This window comes from Oncorhynchus keta, chromosome 25 (assembly GCF_023373465.1).
Source record: "Oncorhynchus keta strain PuntledgeMale-10-30-2019 chromosome 25, Oket_V2, whole genome shotgun sequence".
NCBI lineage: Eukaryota > Metazoa > Chordata > Actinopteri > Salmoniformes > Salmonidae > Oncorhynchus > Oncorhynchus keta.
Window position 1 is genome coordinate 48,548,773 of NC_068445.1, and position 23,017 is coordinate 48,571,789.

The 23,017-nt window shown below is 44.3% G+C and overlaps 1 protein-coding gene across 11 annotated transcripts; it reads right to left on the reverse strand.

Moving 5' to 3' along the window:
* Positions 1-17,027: 17,027 nt before the first annotated feature.
* On the reverse strand, positions 17,028-22,991 carry LOC127911877 (protein mono-ADP-ribosyltransferase PARP4-like). Of its 11 annotated transcripts, XR_008079745.1 has the most exons (3): positions 22,512-22,991; positions 19,476-22,394; positions 17,028-19,171 (listed from the first exon to the last, which is right to left on the reverse strand). XR_008079745.1 is itself a non-coding variant. In XM_052479820.1 (2 exons), the coding sequence occupies exons 1-2, from the start codon at positions 20,301-20,303 to the stop codon at positions 18,738-18,740; spliced, it is 1,059 nt and encodes a 352-aa protein (XP_052335780.1). In that variant the 5' UTR covers positions 20,304-22,011; the 3' UTR covers positions 17,028-18,737. The 11 variants fall into 11 exon arrangements, 10 of the variants coding, with proteins under 10 accessions (XP_052335780.1, XP_052335781.1, XP_052335777.1 ...); XM_052479820.1 differs by lacking the exon at positions 22,512-22,991 and having other exon boundaries at positions 19,679-22,011; XM_052479821.1 differs by lacking the exon at positions 22,512-22,991 and having other exon boundaries at positions 19,645-22,011.
* Positions 22,992-23,017: the final 26 nt, after the last annotated feature.

Here is a 23,017-nt window from a genome sequence, read left to right on the forward strand (position 1 = left end):
TATTGAGCTGTTGTGGGAGCAGCTTGGTACATAAGAAGTGCCAAACAAGCCAATCCAACTTGTAGGAGGTGCTTCAGGAAGCATGGGGTGATATATCTTCAGATGACCTCAACACATTTTTTATACTGTTTTTATTTATTTACTTTTCTGCTCTTTTGCACACCAATATCTCTACCTGTACATGACCATCTGATCATTTATCACTCCAGTGTTAATCTGCAAAATTGTATTATTCGCCTACCTCCTCATGCCTTTTGCACACATTGTATATAGACTGCCCATTTTTTTCTACTGTGTTATTGACTTGCTAATTGTTTACTCCATGTGTAACTCTGTGTTGTCTGTTCACACTGCTATGCTTTATCTTGGCCAGGTCGCAGTTGCAAATGAGAACTTGTTCTCAACTAGCCTACCTGGTTAAATAAAGGTGAAATAAAAAATAAAAATAAACATTGACAACTAGAATGCCAAAGATCTGCAAGGCTGTAGTTGCTGCAAATGGAGGATTCTTTGACAAAAGCAAAGTCTGAAAGACACAATTATTATTTCAATTAAAAGTCATTATTTATAACCTTATAAATAATTGCAATTATAATAAGTATTAACTTAAGGGGGCTGAAAATAATTTTGCAAGCCCAATTTTTCAGTTTTTGATTTGTTAAAAAAGTTTGAAATATCCAATAAATGTCGTTCCACTTCATGATTGTGTCCCACTTGTTGTTGATTCTTCACAAAAAAATACAGTTTTATATCTTTATGTTTGAAGCCTGAAATGTGGCAAAAGGTCAAAGTTCAAGGGGGCCGAATACTTTCACAAGGCACTGTATGTTTTCATGGAAAACAAGGACATTTCTAAGTGACCCCAAACTTTTCAACGGTAGTGTATGTACACACATATCAGCATTGTGAGGACATAGACACATACCAGCATTGTGAGGACATAGACACATATCAGCATTGTGAGGACATAGACACATATCAGCATTGTGAGGACATAGACACATATCAGCATTGTGAGGACATAGACACATATCAGCATTGTGAGGACATAGACACATATCAGCATTGTGAGGACATAGACACATATCAGCATTGTGAGGACATAGACACATATCAGCATTGCATTACCAGCATTGTGAGGACATAGACACATACCAGCATTGTGAGGACATAGACACATATCAGCATTGTGAGGACATAGACACATATCAGCATTGTATCAGAGGACATAGACACATATCAGCATTGTGAGGACATAGACACATATCAGCATTGTGAGGACATAGACACATATCAGCATTGTGAGGACATAGACACATATCAGCATTGTGAGGACATAGACACATACCAGCATTGTGAGGACATAGACACATATCAGCATTGTGAGGACATAGACACATATCAGCATTGTGAGGACATAGACACATATCAGCATTGTGAGGACATAGACACATATCAGCATTGTGAGGACATAGACACATATCAGCATTGTGAGGACATAGACACATGCACACAGAACAACATCTCGTCGCTGTCTGTTATTGTAAGGTCGGCAGTGAACAGCACCTGTGTGTGACAACTCAACATTGATCTGCTCATCCATCTCACATCATTATCTATATAGTGACCTGAGGTTAGTTTGTATGGATTGGTTCTTGTATTTTAGTTGGCTGAGAGGTTTGAGGTTTTGGGTGAAGGTGAAGGTGTTGTATTTTAGTTGGCTGAGAGGTTTGAGGTTTTGGTGAGGGTGAAGGTGTTGTATTTTAGTTGGCTGAGAGGTTTGAGGTTTGGGTGAGAGTGAGGGTGTTGTTCTTTTAATCATTCCAGAAAAGGAGGGTAGAGGAGAGACAGACATGTGACTGTATGGATCAGGATCATTGATTGGCTGGGAAACTTTGATCTACAGTGACCTCAACCAACTGATGATGAGGCTGTTGTTGTTGTCTGTAGGTTAGTGTGATTGTGCAACTGTTCTTGTGCTGATGTTGCTACCAGTGGCAGTTAGGAACTCGGTAGTGAGTGTTGAAACCGAGGACAGGCAATTTTTACGCGCTATGCACTTCAGCACACGGCCGTCCCGTTCTTTGAGCTTGTGTGGTCTACCACTTCATGGCTGATCCGTTGTTGCTCCTAGATGTTTTCACTTCACAATAACAGCACTTACAAATCAAATCAAATGTATTTATATAGCCCTTCGTACATCCGCTGATATCTCAAAGTGCTGTACAGAAACCCAGCCTAAAACCCCAAACAGAAAGCAATGCAGGTGTAGAAGCACGGTGGCCAGGAAAAACTATTTTAAGCATCTTTTAAGTACGTTCTCTCTAATTCTCTCTTTCGGAGGACCTGAGCCCTAGGACCATGCCTCAGGACTACCTGACATGATGACTTGATGACATGATGATTCTTTCCAATATTTCAAGTAATTATCTTTTTGTTTTCTCGTGATTTGGTTGGGTCTAATTGTGTTTCTGTTCTGGGGCTCTGTGGGGTGTGTTTGTGAACAGAGCCCCAAGACCAGCTTGCTTAGGGGACTCTTCTCCAGGTTAATTTCTCTGTAGATGATGGCTTTGTCCTTTTAGGTGGTTGTAGAATTTAAAGTCTCTTTTCTGGATTTGGATAATTAGCGGGTATTAGCCCGCTAAATTAATAATATAAACGGAGCTTCTTGGAGTCACACTACAACACAGGCTATAGGATAGACCTAGAGTCATTTTTTTGTTTTGTTGATAGTGTTATTAAGAAGGTAGAAACTCGGGCCTGTAGGACCTGCCTTGTTGATAGTGTTGTTAAGAAGGTATAAACTAGTGCCTGTAGAACCTGCCTTGTTGATAATGTTGTTAAGAAGGTAGAAACTAGGGCCTGTAGGACCTGCCTTATTGATAGTGCTGTTAAGAAGGTAGAAACTAGGGCCTGTAGGACCTGCCTTGTTGATAGTGTTGTTAAGAAGGTAGAAACTAGGGCCTGTAGGACCTGCCTTGTTGATAGTGTTGTTAAGAAGGTAGAAACTAGGGCCTGTAGGACCTGCCTTGTTGATAGTGTTGTTAAGAAGGTAGAAACTAGGGCCTGTAGGACCTGCCTTGTTGATAGATAGTGAAACCAGGGCCTGCCTTGTTGAAGTGTTAGGTAGAAACTAGGGCCTGTAGGACCTGCCTTGTTGATTGTGTTATTAAGAAGGTAGAAACTAGGGCCTGTAGGACCCTTATTGAAGTGCTGTTAAGAAGGTAGAAACTAGGGCCTGTAGGACATGCCTTGTTGTTATTAAGAGTGTTGTTAAGAAGGTAGAAACTAGGGCCTGTAGTACCTGCCTTGTTGATAGTGTTGTTAAGAAGGTAGAAACTAGGTTGATAGTGTTGTTACCTGTTGCCTTGTTGATAGTGTTGTTAAGAAGGTAGAAACTAGGGCCTGTTGTTGTTGATAGTGTTGTTAAGGGTAGAAACTAGGGCCTGTAGGACCTGCCTTATTGATAGTGTTGTTAAGAAGGTATAAACTAGGACCTGCCTTGTTGATAGTGTTATTAAGAAGGTAGATAAACTAGGACCTGCCTTGTTGATTGTGTTGGTAAAACTAGGTATAAACCTGCCTTATTGGCCTGTAGGACATGCCTTGTTGATAGTGTTGTTAAGAAGGTAGAAACTAGGACCTGCCTTGTTGATTGTGTTGGTAAGAAGGTAGAAACTAGGGCCTGTAGTACCTGCCTTGTTGATAGTGTTATTAAGAAGGTAGAAACTAGGGCCTGTAGAACCTGCCTTGTTGATAGTGTTGTTAAGAAGGTAGAAACTAGGGCCTGTAGGACCTGCCTTATTGATAGTGCTGTTAAGAAGGTAGAAACTAGGGCCTGTAGGACCTGCCTTGTTGATAGTGTTGTTAAGAAGGTAGAAACTAGGGCCTGTAGGACCTGCCTTGTTGATAGTGCTGTTAAGAAGGTAGAGCATCGCTTTATTATAGACAGACTTCTCTCCATCTTAGCTACTGTTGTATCAATATGTTTTGACCATGACAGTTTACAATCCAGGGTTACTCCAAGCAGTTTAGGCACCTCAACTTGCTAAATTCCACATTACTCGTTACAATATTTAGTTGAGGTTTAGGGTTTAGTGAATGATTTGTCCCAAATACAATGTTCTTAGTTTTTTAAATATTTAGGGCTAACTATTTTCTTGCCACCCACTCTGAAACTAACTGCAGCTCTTTGTTAAGTGTTGCAGTCATTTCAGTCACTGTTGTAGCTGACGTATCTAGTGTTGAGTCATCAGCATACATAGGCACTTTGGCTTTTCTCAAAGTCAGTGGCATGTCATTAGTAAATATTGAAAAAAGTAGGGGGCCTAGACAGCTGCCCTGGGGAATTCCAGGAATTTATTTTGGAGAGGCTTCCATTAAAGAACACCCTCTGTGTTCTGTTAGACAGGTAACTCTTTATCCACATTATAGCAGAGGGTGTAAAGCCATAACACATACGTTTTTCCAGCAGCAGACTATGATCGATAATATCAAAAGCTGCACTGAAGACTAACAAAACAGCCCCCACAATATTTGTATTGTCAATTTCTCTCAGCCAATAATCAGTCATTTGTGTAAGTGCTGTGCTTGTTGAATTTACTTCCCTATAAGCATGCTGAAAGTCTGTTTACTAAGGGTTGGTAGCAGGCTGATTGGTCGGCTAGTTGAGTCAGTAAACAGCACTTTGATATTCTTGGGTAGCGCAATGACTTTTGCTTCCCCCCAGGCCTGAGGGCACACACTCTCTAGTAGGCTTCAATTGAAGATATGACAAATAGAAGTGGCAATACCGTCCGCTATTATCCTCAGTAATTTTCCATCCAAGTTGTCAGACCCCGGTGGCTTGTCATTGTTGATAGACAATCATTTGTTCACCTCATCCACATTTCATTTCTACATTTGCTAATCTTGCCAATGAAACAATGATTGAAGTAGTAGGCAATATGAGTGGGTTTTCTGATTCAATGAATTTAAGGTGCTCCAAAGCATTTTACTATCATTCTTTATGTCATTTATCTTTGTTTCATAGAGTAGATTCTTCTTCTTTTTATTCAGTTTAGTCACGTGATTTCTCAATTTGCTCACCCTTGAGTAAGGCACAGTGATGCTGAAACGTTGGTAAAAACCCATTAAATTGGCACAGTGATGCTGAAACGTTGGTAAAAACCCATTAAATTGGCACAGTGATGCTGAAACGTTGGTAAAAAAACATTAAATTGGCACAGTGATGCCGAAACGTTGGTAAAAACCCATTAAATTGGCACAGTGATGCTGAAACGTTGGTAAAAACCCATTAAATTGGCACAGTGATGCTGAAACGTTGGTAAAAACCCATTAAATTGGCACAGTGATGCTGAAACGTTGGTAAAAACCCATTAAATTGGCACAGTGATGCTGAAACGTTGGTAAAAACCCATTAAATTGGCACAGTGATGCTGAAACGTTGGTAAAAACCCATTAAATTGGCACAGTGATGCTGAAACGTTGGTAAAAACCCATTAAATTGGCACAGTGATGCTGAAACGTTGGTAAAAACCCATTAAATTTGCACAGTGATGCTGAAACGTTGGTAAAAACCCATTAAATTGGCACAGTGATGCTGAAACGTTGGTAAAAACCCATTAAATTGGCACAGTGATGCTGAAACGTTGGTAAAAACCCATTAAATTGGCACAGTGATGCTGAAACGTTGGTAAAAACCCATTAAATTGGCACAGTGATGCTGAAACATTGGTAAAAACCCATTAAATTGGCACAGTGATGCTGAAACGTTGGTAAAAACCCATTAAATTGCTGGGAGATTACACATGGAGTGTGCGGCTTTCTTTATTTTGATAGCCTCGTATCTCTCAACCATACAATTTTTAAATTCCTCATCAATCCACTGGGATTGAACAGTTTTTACAGTCATTTTCTAAATGGGTGTTTATTAGTAAATGGGATAAGCAATTTCATAAATGTGTCAAGTGCAACTGTAAGGGGTGCTTAATCAACTTAGAGAATAAACAGCTCTCTATGGTCAGGGCGAGACAGGGTGTGTAATCAACTTAGAGAATAAACAGCTCTCCATGGTCAGGGCGTGACAGGGTGGATAATCAACTTAGAGAATAAACAGCTCTCCATGGTCAGGGCGTGACAGGGTGGATAATCAACTTAGAGAATAAACAGCTCTCTATGGTCAGGGCGTGACAGGGTGTGTAATCAACTTAGAGAATAAACAGCTCTCTATGGTCAGGGCGTGACAGGGTGGATAATCAACATAGAGAATAAACAGCTCTCCATGGTCAGGGCGTGACAGGGTGGATAATCAACATAGAGAATAAACAGATCTCCATGGTCAGGGCGTGACAGGGTGGATAATCAACATAGAGAATAAACAGCTCTCTATGGTCAGGGCGTGACAGGGTGGATAATCAACTTAGAGAATAAACAGCTCTCCATGGTCAGGGCGTGACAGGGTGGATAATCAACTTAGAGAATAAACAGCTCTCTATGGTCAGGGCGTGACAGGGTGGGTAATCAACTTAGAGAATAAACAGCTCTCTATGGTCAGGGCGTGACAGGGTGGGTAATCAACTTAGAGAATAAACAGCTCTCTATGGTCAGGGCGTGACAGGGTGGATAATCAACTTAGAGAATAAACAGCTCTCCATGGTCAGGGCGTGACAGGGTGTGTAATCAACTTAGAGAATAAACAGCTCTCTATGGTCAGGGCGTGACAGGGTGGGTAATCAACTTAGAGAATAAACAGCTCTCCATGGTCAGGGCGTGACAGGGTGTGTAATCAACTTAGAGAATAAACAGCTCTCTATGGTCAGGGCGTGACAGGGTGTGTAATCAACTTAGAGAATAAACAGCTCTCTATGGTCAGGGCGTGACAGGGTGGGTAATCAACATAGAGAATAAACAGCTCTCCATGGTCAGGGCGTGACAGGGTGTGTAATCAACTTAGAGAATAAACAGCTCTCTATGGTCAGGGCGTGACAGGGTGGGTAATCAACTTAGAGAATAAACAGCTCTCTATGGTCAGGGCGTGACAGGGTGTGTAATCAACTTAGAGAATAAACAGCTCTCTATGGTCAGGGCGTGACAGGGTGTGTAATCAACTTAGAGAATAAACAGCTCTCTATGGTCAGGACGTGACAGGGTGGATAATCAACATAGAGAATAAACAGCTCTCTATGGTCAGGGCGTGACAGGGTGTGTAATCAACTTAGAGAATAAACAGATCTCTATGGTCAGGGCGTGACAGGGTGGATAATCAACATAGAGAATAAACAGCTCTCTATGGTCAGGGCGTGACAGGGTGGATAATCAACTTAGAGAATAAACAGCTCTCCATGGTCAGGGCGTGACAGGGTGGATAATCAACATAGAGAATAAACAGCTCTCTATGGTCAGGGCGTGACAGGGTGGATAATCAACATAGAGAATAAACAGCTCTCTATGGTCAGGGGCGTGACAGGGTGGATAATCAACTTAGAGAATAAACAGCTCTCCATGGTCAGGCGTGACAGGGTGGATAATCAACATAGAGAATAAACAGCTCTCTATGGTCAGGGCGTGACAGGGTGGATAATCAACATAGAGAATAAACAGCTCTCTATGGTCAGGGCGTGACAGGGTGGATAATCAACTTAGAGAATAAACAGCTCTCCATGGTCAGGGCGTGACAGGGTGGATAATCAACATAGAGAATAAACAGCTCTCTATGGTCAGGGCGTGACAGGGTGGATAATCAACATAGAGAATAAACAGCTCTCCATGGTCAGGGCGTGACAGGGTGGGTAATCAACATAGAGAATAAACAGCTCTCTATGGTCAGGGCGTGACAGGGTGGATAATCAACTTAGAGAATAAACAGCTCTCCATGGTCAGGGCGTGACAGGGTGGATAATCAACATAGAGAATAAACAGCTCTCTATGGTCAGGGCGTGACAGGGTGGATAATCAACATAGAGAATAAACAGCTCTCTATGGTCAGGGCGTGACAGGGTGGATAATCAACTTAGAGAATAAACAGCTCTCCATGGTCAGGGCGTGACAGGGTGGATAATCAACATAGAGAATAAACAGCTCTCTATGGTCAGGGCGTGACAGGGTGGATAATCAACATAGAGAATAAACAGCTCTCTATGGTCAGGGCGTGACAGGGTGGATAATCAACTTAGAGAATAAACAGCTCTCCATGGTCAGGGCGTGACAGGGTGGATAATCAACTTAGAGAATAAACAGATCTCTATGGTCAGGGCGTGACAGGGTGGATAATCAACATAGAGAATAAACAGCTCTCCATGGTCAGGGCGTGACAGGGTGGGTAATCAACATAGAGAATAAACAGCTCTCTATGGTCAGGGCGTGACAGGGTGGGTAATCGGTGGCAGGGAAGTCAGACACAGGAGAGCAGAACTTGGTAATAGCCGGAGCAGTTTAATAGCAAAACCCACAGCATCAAAAATAACAAGAATAATTGGGTACAAAAACCCGTCGGGCACCAAACAACACGTGCACAAGCACTAAACAACACGTGCACTAAACAACACGTGCACCAAACAACACGTGCACAAGCACTAAACAATCCCACACAAAGACATGGAGGGGAACAGAGGGTTAAATACACAACAAATGATTGAGGGAATTGAAACCAGGTGTGAGGAGAAACAAGACAAAACAAATGGAAAATGAAAAGTTGATCGATGATGGCTAGAAGACCGGTGACGCCGACCGAACAAGGAGAGGAACCGACTTTGGTGGAAGTCTTGACAGCAACGTCATTTTGTTCCTCATTACACACCACAGACCAACAAATATTCTTATTTTATGACCTCTTATACACTATATTAGGCCCAGCCTGACCTCTTATACACTATATTAGGCCCAGTTGGAACGTTAGTTTTCCTAGATGTGGCTACTGTATTGTGATCACTACATCCGATGGATCTGGATACTACTTTCAAGCCTATTTCTGCAGCATTAGTAAAGATGTGATCAATATATGTTGATGATTTTTTTATTCCTGTGCTGTTTGTAACTACCCTGGTAGGTTGACTGATAACCTGAACCAGGTTGCAGGCTCTGGTTACAGTTTGAAGCTTTCTCTTGAGTGGGCAGCCTGATGAAAGCCAGTCAATATTTAAATCATCCATAAAATGTACCTCTGTTGATATCACATACATTATCAAGCATTTCATCCGTTATCCAGATACTTTACAGGAATGTAGTTCTGAATATAAACAGCAACACCTCCACCTTTGGCATTTCTGTCTTTTTAGATGTTATAACCATGTATTGCTACCACTGTATCATCAAATGTATCTAAGTGAGGTTCAGAGATAGTCAGAATGTGAATGTCATCTGTTACTAGCAAGTGACTGAGTTCATGAACCTTGTTTCTTATAATAAATAATAAATAAATGTTTCTTAAGCTACATATGTTAACGTGGGCTGTTTTAGCACTTTTCTGGGATGCTTGATATTTTTCATTGCTTTACTGGGAAGTATAGCAGAAGTAGACATGCTCATGTTATTTATGTTAGTGCAGGGTAAGCTGCACACAGTGGACTTCCTGCTAAAGCACACCGCCTCAGTGTTAACAGTATGAATCTGGTTCGTAGGCACATGATTACTGCATACAATATCTGTAAGATCAGCAGAGGTATTCAGGGTAGACATACATTAGGTTACTTACATTGTGTCTTCCAACGCCCCTGGGATAATGTACATTTGCCTTAGCATTATGACAACTCAGGGTCACAATGGTAGGGATTAACTGAGCAGGGTTTGGGTCATTGATAAGTCATTGTCTCAACGCAGCCTTAAAATGCTGTGAAAGGATCCAGGAACCCAAATTATTTGGGTGGATCCCATCCTCCTTATAAAACAAGCTTTGTTTCCAGAAGGTGTCAGAATTGTCAGTAAATGTTCCACCCACAGAGCTGTAATAGTCTGGTAGACAGTTATGGAGGGATAACAGTCTGCTGAACCAGTCAATACCACGATTTAGGGAGGAGAGAGGGACAGATATTATGGGGTGTTTGTCTTTTCTGAGCTGCCCTTCATAATGTCATTGGTTTATAATGTTTGGGAGCAGCTTATTGATGTCTTGTACTTGGGCTCCTGGAGAGTACAACGTTTTTGCTCCAGTGACTGAGACATTTCTCACCATTGAACTGCCCAATGCAACAGCAGGAGAAGGGAATTGAGAAATCCGCCCATTCCCACCCCGCACACAATTCATTGAGTCTTTCACGGGCCCATGAGAAGCAGCGTTCGCCCACTGCTCCCGGATATATGTCCAGACCTGAGGAGGCTCCTCAGAGGAGGGAGGGCCGGTCCAGACCAGAGGAGGCTCCTCAGAGGAGGAAGGGCCGGTCCAGACCTGAGGAGGCTCCTCAGAGGAGGAAGGGCCGGTCCAGACCAGAGGAGGCTCCTCAAAGGAGGAAGGGCCGGTCCAGACCAGAGGAGGAAGGGCCGGTCCAGACCAGTGGAGGCTCCTCAGAGGAGGAAGGGCCGGTCCAGACCTGAGGAGGAAGGGCCGGTCCAGACCAGAGGAGGAAGGGCCGGTCCAGACCTGAGGAGGAAGGGCCGGTCCAGACCAGAGGAGGCTCCTCATAGGAGGAAGGGCCAGTCCAGACCAGTGGAGGCTCCTCAGAGGAGGAAGGGCCGATCCAGACCAGAGGAGGAAGGGCCAGTCCAGACCTGAGGAGGCTCCTCAGGGGAGGAAGGGGAAGAACATCCTCTTCAGTGAATTTCATAAAAATGTCAATTGTAAAACATTTAAAAGGTTATCATTTTTAGATAAAACTATACTAAATATAGTCATGCCACCAAATAACTGATTAAAACACTGTTTAGCAAATAAGGTCTACATTAGCCTCAACAGCACTCTGTAGAGTAGCACCATGGTGTAGCCAGAGGACAGCTAGCTTCCGTCCTCCTCAAATGTGGTGAGTAGTTAAGTCAAAGATAGAGAAAGACAATAGTTGAACACTTTTGAACAAATTCAGATTTTTTATGTTTTTGAATTCACTTTCAGTTTCACCAACTTAGCTAGCAAATGCAGCTAGCTAGTTTAGCCTACTCAAACACCCCGCTCAAACAGAGGGATGCTATGTTAGCTAGCTGGCTACAACAGAGGGCTGCTATGTTAGCTAGCTGGCTATAACAGAGGGATGCTATGATAGCTAGCTGGCTATAACAGAGGGATGCTATGTTAGCTTGCTGGCTACAACAGAGGGATGCTATGTTAGCTAGCTGGCTATAACAGAGGGATGCTATGATAGCTAGCTGGCTATAACAGAGGGATGCTATGATAGCTAGCTGGCTATAACAGAGGGATGCTATGATAGCTAGCTGGCTATAACAGAGGGATGCTATGATAGCTAGCTGGCTATCCAACACAACACTGAAACTGCGGTCACAACTTGTAGACTTGTTTACGTGCTGCTGTGCGGTTTTGTTGCTAACCTTACTTTGCTATCTGCCAACTTTACGGTTTTGACGTTTTAATTACCGTTTTATATTTAAATGTTTTCCCTCGCTCAACTTTTTTCGTTCAACTGTTTCATCCCAGACGCTTTATCTAGACATGGTTCGTCAACAGCCGACGCTAAGTAGTAACGTTAAAAATACAAATAACTTCACAGCTGTTCATTGTTAAGGGTTTAAACACCTTTTCCCAAGCGAGATCAATGAACCATAAACAATTAATGAACATGCATCTGTGGAACAGTCGTTAAGACACTAACAGCTTACAGACGGTAGACAATTAAGGTCACAGTTATGAAAACTTAGGACACTAAAGAGGCCTTTCTACTGACTCTGAAAAACACCAAAAGAAAGATCCCCGGGGTCCCTGCTCATCTGGGTGAATGTGCCTTAGGCATGCTGCAAGGAGGCATGAGGACTGCAGATGTGGCCAGGGCAATAAATTGCAATGTCCGTACTGTGAGTACTGTGAGACGCCTAAGGCAGCGATACAGGGAGACAGGACGGACAGCTAATCATCCTCGCAGTGGCAGACCACGTGTAACAACACCTGCACAGGATTGGTACATCCGAACATCATACCTGCAGGACAGGTACAGGATGGCAACAACAACTGCCCGACTTACACCAGGAACGCACAATCCCTCCATCAGTGCTCAGACTGTCCGCAATAGGCTGAGAGAGGCTGGACTGAGGGCTTGTAGGCCTGTTGTAAGGCAGGTCCTCACCAGACATCACCGGCAACAACGTCGGCCATGGGTACAAACCCACCATCGCTGAACGAGACAGGACTGGCAAAAAGTGCTCTTCACTGACGAGTCACAGTTTTGTCTCACCAGGGGTGATGATCAGATTCGGGGTTATCGGAATGAGCGTTACACCGAGGCCTGTACTCTGGAGCGGGATCGATTTGGGGCGATGTGTCACAGCATCATCGGACTGAGCTTGTTGTCATTGCAGGCAATCTCAACGCTGTGCGTTACAGGGAAGACATCCTCCTCCCTCATGTGGTACCCTTCCTGCAGGCTCATCCTCACATCCCAGCATGACAATACCACCAGCCATACTGCTCGTTCTGTGTGTGATTTCCTGCAAGACAGGAATGTCAGTGTTCTGCCATGGCCAGCGAAGAGCCCGGATCTCAATTCCATTGAGCACGTCAGAGACCTGTTGGATCGGAGGTTGAGGGCCAAGCACTGCAGTACTTACTTTTGATTTTGACCCCCCCCCCTTTGTTCAGGGACACATTATTCAATTTCTGTTCGTCACATGTCTGTGGAGCTTGTTCAGTTTATGTCTCAGTTGTTGAACCTTGTTATGTGAGAGGAGCGACCCAGGGATGTGTTTGCTTTGGGGACCTTTAACAGAATGTGACTAACAGAATGGGTGTTGTATGTGGAGGATGAGGGCTGCAGTAGGTATCTCAGATAGGGGGGCGTGAGGCCTAAGAGGGTTTTATAAATAAGCATCAACCAGTGGGTCTTGTGACGGGTATACGGAGATGACCAGTTTACAGAGGAGTACAGAGTGCAGTGATGTGTCCTATAAGGAGCATTGGTGGCAAATCTGATGGCCGAATGCTAAAGAACATCTAGCCACTCGAGAACACCCTTACCTGCGGATCTATAAATTATGTCTCTGTGATCTAGAATGGGTAGGATGGTCATCTGAATCAGGGTTAGTTTGGCAGCTGGGATGAAGGAGGAGCGATTACGATAGAGGAAACCAAGTCTAAAAGCCTGCAGCTTTGATATGTGCTGAGAGAAGGACAGTGTACCGTCTAGCCATACTCCCAACTACTTGTATGAGGTGACTACCTCAAGCTCTAAACCCTCAGAGGTAGTAATCACACCTGTGGGGAGAGGGGCATTCTTCTTACCAAACCACATGACCTTTGTTTTGGAGGTGTTCAGAACAAGGTTAAGGTTAGAGAAAGCTTGTTGGATACTAATAAAGCTTTGTTGTAAAACGTTTAACACAAAATCCGGGCAGGGGCCAGTTGAGTATAAGACTGGATCATCTGTATATAAATGGCTGAGAGAGCTTCCTGCCTGAGCTATGTTGTTGATGTAAATTGAGAAGAGCGCGGGGCCTAGGATCAATCCTTGGGGTACTCCCTTGGTGACAGGCAGTGGCTGAGACAGCAGATTTTCTGACTTTCCAAGCAATGGGAACCTCTCCAGAAAGGAGACAGGTTAAAAAGGCTTGGCGATGATAGGGACAACAACCCATAACGAAGAAAGTAGACCAGTTAGTGTGGTCTACTCAAAATCAAATCAAATGTTATTTGTCACATGCGCCGAATACAACAGGTGTAGTAGACCTTACAGTGAAATGCTGAATACAACAGGTGTAGTAGACCTCACAGTGAAATTATGAATACAACAGGTGTAGTAGACATTACAGTGAAATGCTGAATACAACAGGTGTAGTAGACCTCACAGTGAAATGCTGAATACAACATGTGTAGTAGACCTCACAGTGAAATGCTGAATACAATAGGTGTAGTAGACCTTACAGTGAAATGCTGAATACAACAGGTGTAGTAGACCTTACAGTGAAATGCTGAATACAACAGGTGTAGTAGACCTCACAGTGAAATGCTGAATACAACAGGTGTAGTAGACCTTACAGTGAAATGCTGAATACAACAGGTGTAGTAGACCTTACAGTGAAATGCTGAATACAACAGGTGTAGTAGACCTTACAGTGAAATGCTGAATACAACATGTGTAGTAGACCTCACAGTGAAATGCTGAATACAACATGTGTAGTAGACCTTACAGTGAAATGCTGAATACAACAGGTGTATTAGACCTCACTTCGAAATGCTGAATTCATTAGGTGTAGTAGACCTTTCAGTGAAATGCTGAATTCATTAGGTGTAGTAGACCTTTCAGTGAAATGCTTACTTACAAGGCCGTAACTCTATTTCTTAAAACCGCATTGTTGGTTAAGAAAATATTTACTAAATAAAGTTTTTTTAAATTATAATAAAAAAGAGAACAGTCCATGACTTCGGTGACTGGAGTCAGACTATTTTTAGGGCCTTCCTCTGACACCGCCTGGTATAGAGGTCCTGGATGGCAGGAAGCTTGGCCCCACTGATGTGCAGGGCTGTATGCACTACTCTCTGTAGCGCCTTATGGTCAGATGCCGAGAAGTTGCCATACCAGGCGGTGATGTAACCATATTCCCGATGGTGCAGCTGGGGACCCATGGTAAATATTTTCTGTTTTTTTTATGTCACCTTTTATTTAACCAGGTAGGCCAGATCACCTTTATTTAACCAGGTAGGCCAGATCACCTTTATTTAACCAGGTAGGCCAAATCACCTTTATTTAACCAGGTAGGCCAAATCACCTTTATTTAACCAGGTAGGCCAGATCACCTTTATTTAACCAGGTAGGCCAGATCACCTTTATTTAACCAGGTAGGCCAGATCACCTTTATTTAACCAGGTAGGCCAAATAACCTTTATTTAACCAGGTAGGCCAGATCACCTTTATTTAACCAGGTGGACCAGATCACCTTTATTTAACCAGGTAGACCAGATCACCTTTATTTAACCAGGTAGGCCAGATCACCTTTATTTAACCAGGTAGGCCAGATCACCTTTATTCAACCAGGTAGGCCAAATCACCTTTATTTAACCAGGTAGGCCAGATCACCTTTATTTAACCAGGTAGGCCAGATCACCTTTATTTAACCAGGTAGGCCAGATCACCTTTATTTAACCAGGTAGGCCAGATCACCTTTATTTATCCAGGTAGGCCAAATCACCTTTATTTAACCAGGTAGGCCAGATCACCTTTATTTAACCAGGTGGACCAGATCACCTTTATTTAACCAGGTAGACCAGATCACCTTTATTTAACCAGGTAGGCCAGATCACCTTTATTTAACCAGGTAGGCCAAATCACCTTTATTTAACCAGGTAGGCCAGATCACCTTTATTTAACCAGGTAGGCCAAATCACCTTTATTTAACCAGGTAGGCCAGATCACCTTTATTTAACCAGGTAGGCCAGATCACCTTTATTTAACCAGGTAGGCCAAATCACCTTTATTTAACCAGGTAGGCCAGATCACCTTTATTTAACCAGGTGGACCAGATCACCTTTATTTAACCAGGTAGACCAGATCACCTTTATTTAACCAGGTAGGCCAGATCACCTTTATTTAACCAGGTGGACCAGATCACCTTTATTTAACCAGGTAGGCCAGATCACCTTTATTTAACCAGGTAGGCCAGATCACCTTTATTTAACCAGGTAGGCCAGATCACCTTTATTTAACCAGGTAGGCCAGATCACCTTTATTTAACCAGGTAGGCCAAATAACCTTTATTTAACCAGGTAGGCCAGATCACCTTTATTTAACCAGGTGGACCAGATCACCTTTATTTAACCAGGTAGACCAAATCACCTTTATTTAACCAGGTAGGCCAGATCACCTTTATTTAACCAGGTAGGCCAGATCACCTTTATTCAACCAGGTAGGCCAAATCACCTTTATTTAACCAGGTAGGCCAGATCACCTTTATTTAACCAGGTAGGCCAGATCACCTTTATTTAACCAGGTAGGCCAGATCACCTTTATTTAACCAGGTAGGCCAGATCACCTTTATTTATCCAGGTAGGCCAAATCACCTTTATTTAACCAGGTAGGCCAGATCACCTTTATTTAACCAGGTGGACCAGATCACCTTTATTTAACCAGGTAGACCAGATCACCTTTATTTAACCAGGTAGGCCAGATCACCTTTATTTAACCAGGTAGGCCAAATCACCTTTATTTAACCAGGTAGACCAGATCACCTTTATTTAACCAGGTAGGCCAAATCACCTTTATTTAACCAGGTAGGCCAGATCACCTTTATTTAACCAGGTAGGCCAGATCACCTTTATTTAACCAGGTAGGCCAAATCACCTTTATTTAACCAGGTAGGCCAGATCACCTTTATTTAACCAGGTGGACCAGATCACCTTTATTTAACCAGGTAGACCAGATCACCTTTATTTAACCAGGTAGGCCAGATCACCTTTATTTAACCAGGTGGACCAGATCACCTTTATTTAACCAGGTAGGCCAGATCACCTTTATTTAACCAGGTAGGCCAGATCACCTTTATTTAACCAGGTAGGCCAGATCACCTTTATTTAACCAGGTAGGCCAGATCACCTTTATTTAACCAGGTAGGGCCAGTTGAGAACAAGTTCTCATTTACAACTGTGACCTGACCAAGATAAAGCAAAGCAGTTCGACACAAAAAACAACAACAGAGTTATACACGGAATAAACAAACATTTTTCCCTGAAGCATCCTAAGGGGGAAAATGACAGTAGTTTTCTGTTACAGTGTGACCTACTCCCTGTTCTCATGTAGCTGTTGAAGGAACTATGGAACACACACACACACACACACACACACACACACACACACACACACACACACACACACACACACACACACACACACACACACACACACACACACACACACACACACACACACACACACACACACAATCCCCAGTCGAATGCCATTTAAAGTTTATTGTGATATCTGATCATTTTACAATACAGTGAAAACATACATACAGAACGCAAAATAAATTGTAGTCAAGTAAAAAGAAAGCATATATAATGTGTTTGAATAAAGAAAAAGAGAACCAGGCACGACTTTAATACAGCCATTATAAATACAGCAAACTTTAGACCTATTTTCATTTGAACAATTTGAACACATTTATCAAACGTTACAATCTTTTCCTTTGTATACCTATCATATAGTTTTAATCATCTCTTCTCAGGGATAATAACATCTCCAATACCTATCTCGTCATCAGCTCTCTGTTCCAACGTCCCAAACGGGACCCTAATCCCTATAATACTTTATAGAGTAGAGCAAATAGGTCGGGAATGTGATTTGGGACACAGCCTGTGGTAATATCTCCTGCAGATCTAAAAAAAAAAAACTATGTCAGAAGTCGGCGCCAGTGTCACCAAAATAACAAATAATATCTGGGGAAATAAACAATCATCTTTCACAGCAAATGACTAGCTTTTGGACATTACATTCCAGAATACAGAACAACTGTAGAACGTTCTACAGAATGATCGAGAACCTTCTAGAGAACTAGTGAGAAGTCACACCTGACAGGTTCCGGAATAAGTTTTGGTTTTTTTGTTACGAGTGGTCTGAATCTCCAGGAGTCTGAAAGCTCTAACAAACAACATCCACCACCCCTGTCTGATTGGCTCTTTAGCTTTAGTTGTGACACCAGTTCTCTAGAAATCTAGTAACAATGTTATATTTGGTATAAACTGACAGTGACACTAGTGACTGTTTTTCATGTGTGCTAGTTGGATTAACGAGAGAGAGAGAGAGAGAGAGAGAGAGAGAGAGAGAGAGAGAGAGAGAGAGAGAGAGAGAGAGAGAGAGAGAGAGAGGGAGAGAGAGAGAGTGAGAGAGAGAGAGAGATGAGAGAGAGAGAGAAAGAGAAAGAGAGAGAGAGAGAGAGAGAGAGAGAAGGTGTATACAGGGGATATTGATTGTTGGAAAGAAAGAAAGAACCTAGGTCAACGCTCTTCTGTTCTGTAAGTTTGAGGGATTATCCAGCTCCCCATATACTTCTACAGTCAACAGAGCTCAGCGCAGGTCAGACATTGGGGCCCTAGAGGCCAAACCTGGGTTTAATGGACCTTCCACCCCAGCCCTACACACACAGAGTAAAATAATACAATTTCTAAAGAAACTCTTCAGCTGGCCATCAAGCCCCCAGATCGCTGGGAGACATAAACCCCAGCTGGCCATCAAGCCCCCAGATCGCTGGGAGACATAAACCCCGGCTGGCCATCAAGCCCCCAGATCTCTGGGAGACATAAACCCCAGCTGGCCATCAAGCCCCCAGATCGCTGGGAGACATAAACCCCAGCTGGCCATCAAGCCCCCAGATCGCTGGGAGACATAAACCCCAGCTGGCCATCAAGCCCCCAGATCGCTGGGAGACATAAACCCCAGCTGGCCATCAAGCCCCCAGATCGCTGGGAGACATAAACCCCAGCTGGCCATCAAGCCCCCAGATCTCTGGGAGACATAAACCCTGGCTGGCCATCAAGCCCCCAGATCGCTGGGAGACATAAACCCCAGCTGGCCATCAAGCCCCCAGATCTCTGGGAGACATAAACCCCAGCTGGCCATCAAGCCCCCAGATCGCTGGGAGACATAAACCCCAGCTGGCCATCAAGCCCCCAGATCGCTGGGAGACATAAACCCTGGCTGGCCATCAAGCCCCCAGATCGCTGGGAGAGGGGGAGACATAAACCCCCCCAGATCGCTGGGAGACATAAACCCCCCAGATCGCTGGGAGAGGGGGAGACATAAACCCCCCAGATCGCTGGGAGACATAAACCCCCAGATCGCTGGGAGAGGGGAGACATAAACCCCCCAGATCGCTGGGAGAGGGGAGACATAAACCCCCCAGATCGCTGGGAGAGGGGGAGACATAAACCCCCCAGATCGCTGGGAGAGGGGGAGACATAAACCCCCAAGATCGCTGGGAGAGGGGAGACATAAACCCCCCAGATCGCTGGGAGAGGGGAGACATAAACCCCTCAGATCGCTGGGAGAGGGGAGACATAAACCCCCCAGATCGCTGGGAGAGGGGAGACATAAACCTCCCCAGATCGCTGGGAGAGGGGAGACATAAACCCCCCCAGATCGCTGGGAGAGGGGAGACATAAACCCCCCAGATCGCTGGGAGAGGGGAGACATAAACCCCCCCAGATCGCTGGGAGAGGGGAGACATAAACCCCCCAGATCGCTGGGAGAGGGGGAGACATAAACCCCCCAGATCGCTGGGAGAGGGGGAGACGTAAACCCCCCAGATCGCTGGGAGAGGGGAGACTTAAACCCCCCAGATCGCTGGGAGAGGGGGAGACATAAACCCCCCAGATCGCTGGGAGAGGGGGAGACATAAACCCCCCAGATCGCTGGGAGAGGGGGAGACATAAGCCCCCCAGATCGCTGGGAGAGGGGGAGACATAAACCCCCCAGATCGCTGGGAGAGGGGGAGACATAAACCCCCCAGATCGCTGGGAGAGGGGAGACATAAACCCCCCAGATCGCTGGGAGAGGGGGAGACATAAACCCCCCAGATCGCTGGGAGAGGGGGGGACATAAACCCCCCAGATCGCTGGGAGAGGGGGGGACATAAACCCCCCAGATCGCTGGGAGAGGGGAGACATAAACCCCCCAGATCGCTGGGAGAGGGGAGACATAAACCCCCCAGATCGCTGGGAGAGGGGGAGACATAAACCCCCCAGATCGCTGGGAGAGGGGGAGACATAAACCCCCCAGATCGCTGGGAGAGGGGGAGACATAAACCCCCCAGATCGCTGGGAGAGGGGAGACATAAACCCCCAGATCGCTGGGAGAGGGGGAGACATAAACCCCCCAGATCGCTGGGAGAGGGGGAGACATAAACCCCTCAGATCGCTGGGAGAGGGGGAGACATAAACAAACGGATGCAAAAAGAAAACGAGGAAAATATAAAATCACCTTAAACGTAAAATGCAAAATAAGAGGAAAAACACACACACACACACACACACACACACACACACACACACACACACACACACACACACGCACACGCACACGCACACGCACACGCGTGTTTACAGCCAGAGGTACAGTTAAATCAAAGAAGTAAATGAGCCAATAGAAACCTTCAATATATTCCTCTATATACAGAGTGTAACAGGTCTGTACTGGTTTTATATATTCAAGTAGGAGATCTCTAACCATCCAAGTCGGTCAGGTTTGCATTGTCCTTGTCTTACGGGTTAATAACAGGTCATGTGACCTGACTGACCAATGCGAGCGATCGCACCTCATTCTAAAAACCCCAACCCTCCCCCTACCTGCTACGACACCAATATAGATTATTATCGAGGTCTGATCCCCCCCAAACATCCATCCCCACACCGGTACGTGTAGCCTATATATAATCTACTATTCTTGAGGCACAGTAGCCATTGAACGCTCAGTTTTCACCCGTAAAGTATTTATCTAATCTATCTATCTATTTGTATCTATCGATGTGGGTTTGAGCTTTTTTTTGGTGGCTCGTAGTTTAGAGTTATGCACGGCACAACACAGGAGAAAGTCCGGGAGAAAGTAGGAAGAGAGGCACACGATTTATTCAGCTTCGAGGCAAACTAACGACGAGGACGAGAACACAGGGAGAGAAGCAACCGTGCGACCGTGCGCCAGGCATAAAGTGCAAAAAAAAAGATCTCCAGAACGAAGGGAAGAGAAAGGATGAAGGATTGTAATTTCTCTCATAGCAGCAAAGAATTGCAATGAACATTATTATTTAGTTTTCTGTGGAAAAAGGGGAACATTGTTCATGCCGAGGATGTTCAAGGTGATTTAAAGTGAATCGGGAGGGATTATAAACCCTTGATTTAGGTCGGATCACCGATTGGGGACGCATAGGGACGAGTAAAGCAGGATTGGTGAAGCATAGGAACGAGTAAAGCAGGATTGGTGACGTGTAGGAACGAGTAAAGCAGGATTGGGGAAGCATAGGAACGAGTAAAGCAGGATTGGGGAAGCATATGAACGAGTAAAGCAGGATTGGGGACGTGTAGGAACGAGTAAAGCAGGATTGGGGACGCATAGGAACGAGTAAAGCAGGATTGGTGAAGCATATGAACGAGTAAAGCAGGATTGGTGACATGTAGGAACGAGTAAAGCAGGATTGGGGACGTGTAGGAACGAGTAAAGCAGGATTGGGGACGTGTAGGAACGAGTAAAGCAGGATTGGGGACGTGTAGGAACGAGTAAAGCAGGATTGGGGACGCATAGGAACGAGTAAAGCAGGATTGGGGACGTGTAGGAACGAGTAAAGCAGGATTGGTGAAGCATATGAACGAGTAAAGCAGCGCTATTTAATTGATCTAATAACTAATAGGGAGATGATCTAGCCAGCAACCCCTCAATATCATTCAGCATCTCATACAATCTTTTAATCATCGGAGGAAAGACCTTAAAAGAGACAGACAGACTTTTGCCTCTCAACCTATGAACCAAAAGGCCTCTGCAAAGTACAAACTAAGTATCTGCCTTCCAGTCTGCCACTGTGTTGAAGATGGGCAACACGCTAGTAGACATTCTGCTCATATACATACAATACATGATACTGTATATGTACAGGGAGCTGACAGAATAATGGAAACACTGGAGGAAATGAGGGATTGAAAGCTGGTGTTTCCTGAGTTAATTAAGCAATTAACATCCCATCATGCTTAGGGTGAAAAACCATATGTCGTGGCCGTCTCAGTCACCAGATCTCAACCCAATTGAACACTTACGGGACATTCTGGAGCGACACCTGAGACAGAGTTTTTCACCACCATCAACAAAAAAAACACAAAATGATGGAATTTCTCGTGGAAGAATGGCGTCTCATCCCTCCAATAGAGTTCCAGACACTTGTAGAATTCATGCCAAGATGGACTGAAGCTGTTCTGATTGGTGGAGGCCCAACGCCCTATTGAGACGCTATATGTTGGTGTTTCCTTTACTTTGGCAGTTACCTGTATATATATATGCATGAGAATAAATGTCCATACAAATGTATATCACATATCTCTAAATAGACTCTATACATGTAGTTTAGTTCAGGTTGTGAACTAAGTGGGTGTGATGGTTAGTTTAGTTCAGGTTGTCAACTACCTGGGTGTGATGGTTAGTTTAGTTCAGGTTGTCAACTACCTGGGTGTGATGGTTAGTTTAGTTCAGGTTGTCAACTACCTGGGTGTGATGGTTAGTTTAGTTCAGGTTGTCAACTACCTGGGTGTGATGGTTAGTTTAGTTCGGGTTGTCAACTACCTGGGTGTGATGGTTAGTTTAGTTCAGGTTGTCAACTACCTGGGTGTGATGGTTAGTTTAGTTCAGGTTGTCAACTACCTGGGTGTGATGGTTAGTTTAGTTTGGGTTGTCAACTACCTGGGTGTGATGGTTAGTTTAGTTCAGGTTGTAACACAATATGAAGCGTGGGTGTGTTCTGTGGTTGTCAAGCCTGTTCTAGGCTGTGTCCCAAATTGCACCCTATTCCCTACATAGTGCTCTACTTTAGACCAGGGCCCATAGGGTAGTGCACCAAGGCAGAGAGTGCCATTTGGGAAACATAGTCCTCCCTCTATCTCCTCTGGTAAACCTTATCTAATGGTACTGTTGCTATATGGAGCCAGCCACAATGCTGTTGGATAAAACACATCTATCTACATATAATATCAATCTATCCCCGCCTCTCTGCTCGGGGTACGTTTTGGGGTGTTACCGGGACTTTACCGGGCACGTTTGTGGTTAGCGGTTACCGGGACTTCCCACACAGTGAAGTCATCATTAAAGATCAAAGACTGGAATAAAAATATTGAAAAATAAAAATATTCACAAATAAATCAAAGATTAAAACACAAGGAGAACCCCCCCCCACTGTGCCACCCCCCACT

Coding starts and splice junctions, on each gene's coding strand:
- LOC127911877 (XM_052479815.1), bottom strand. CDS start 20,303: ATGGTTAGAGATCTCCTACTTGAATATATAAAACCAGTACAGACCTGT. Junction 19,172..19,306: donor CTCTCCCAGCGATCTGGGGG/GTTTATGTCTCC, acceptor CGATCTGGGGAG/GTTTATGTCTCCCCTCTCCC.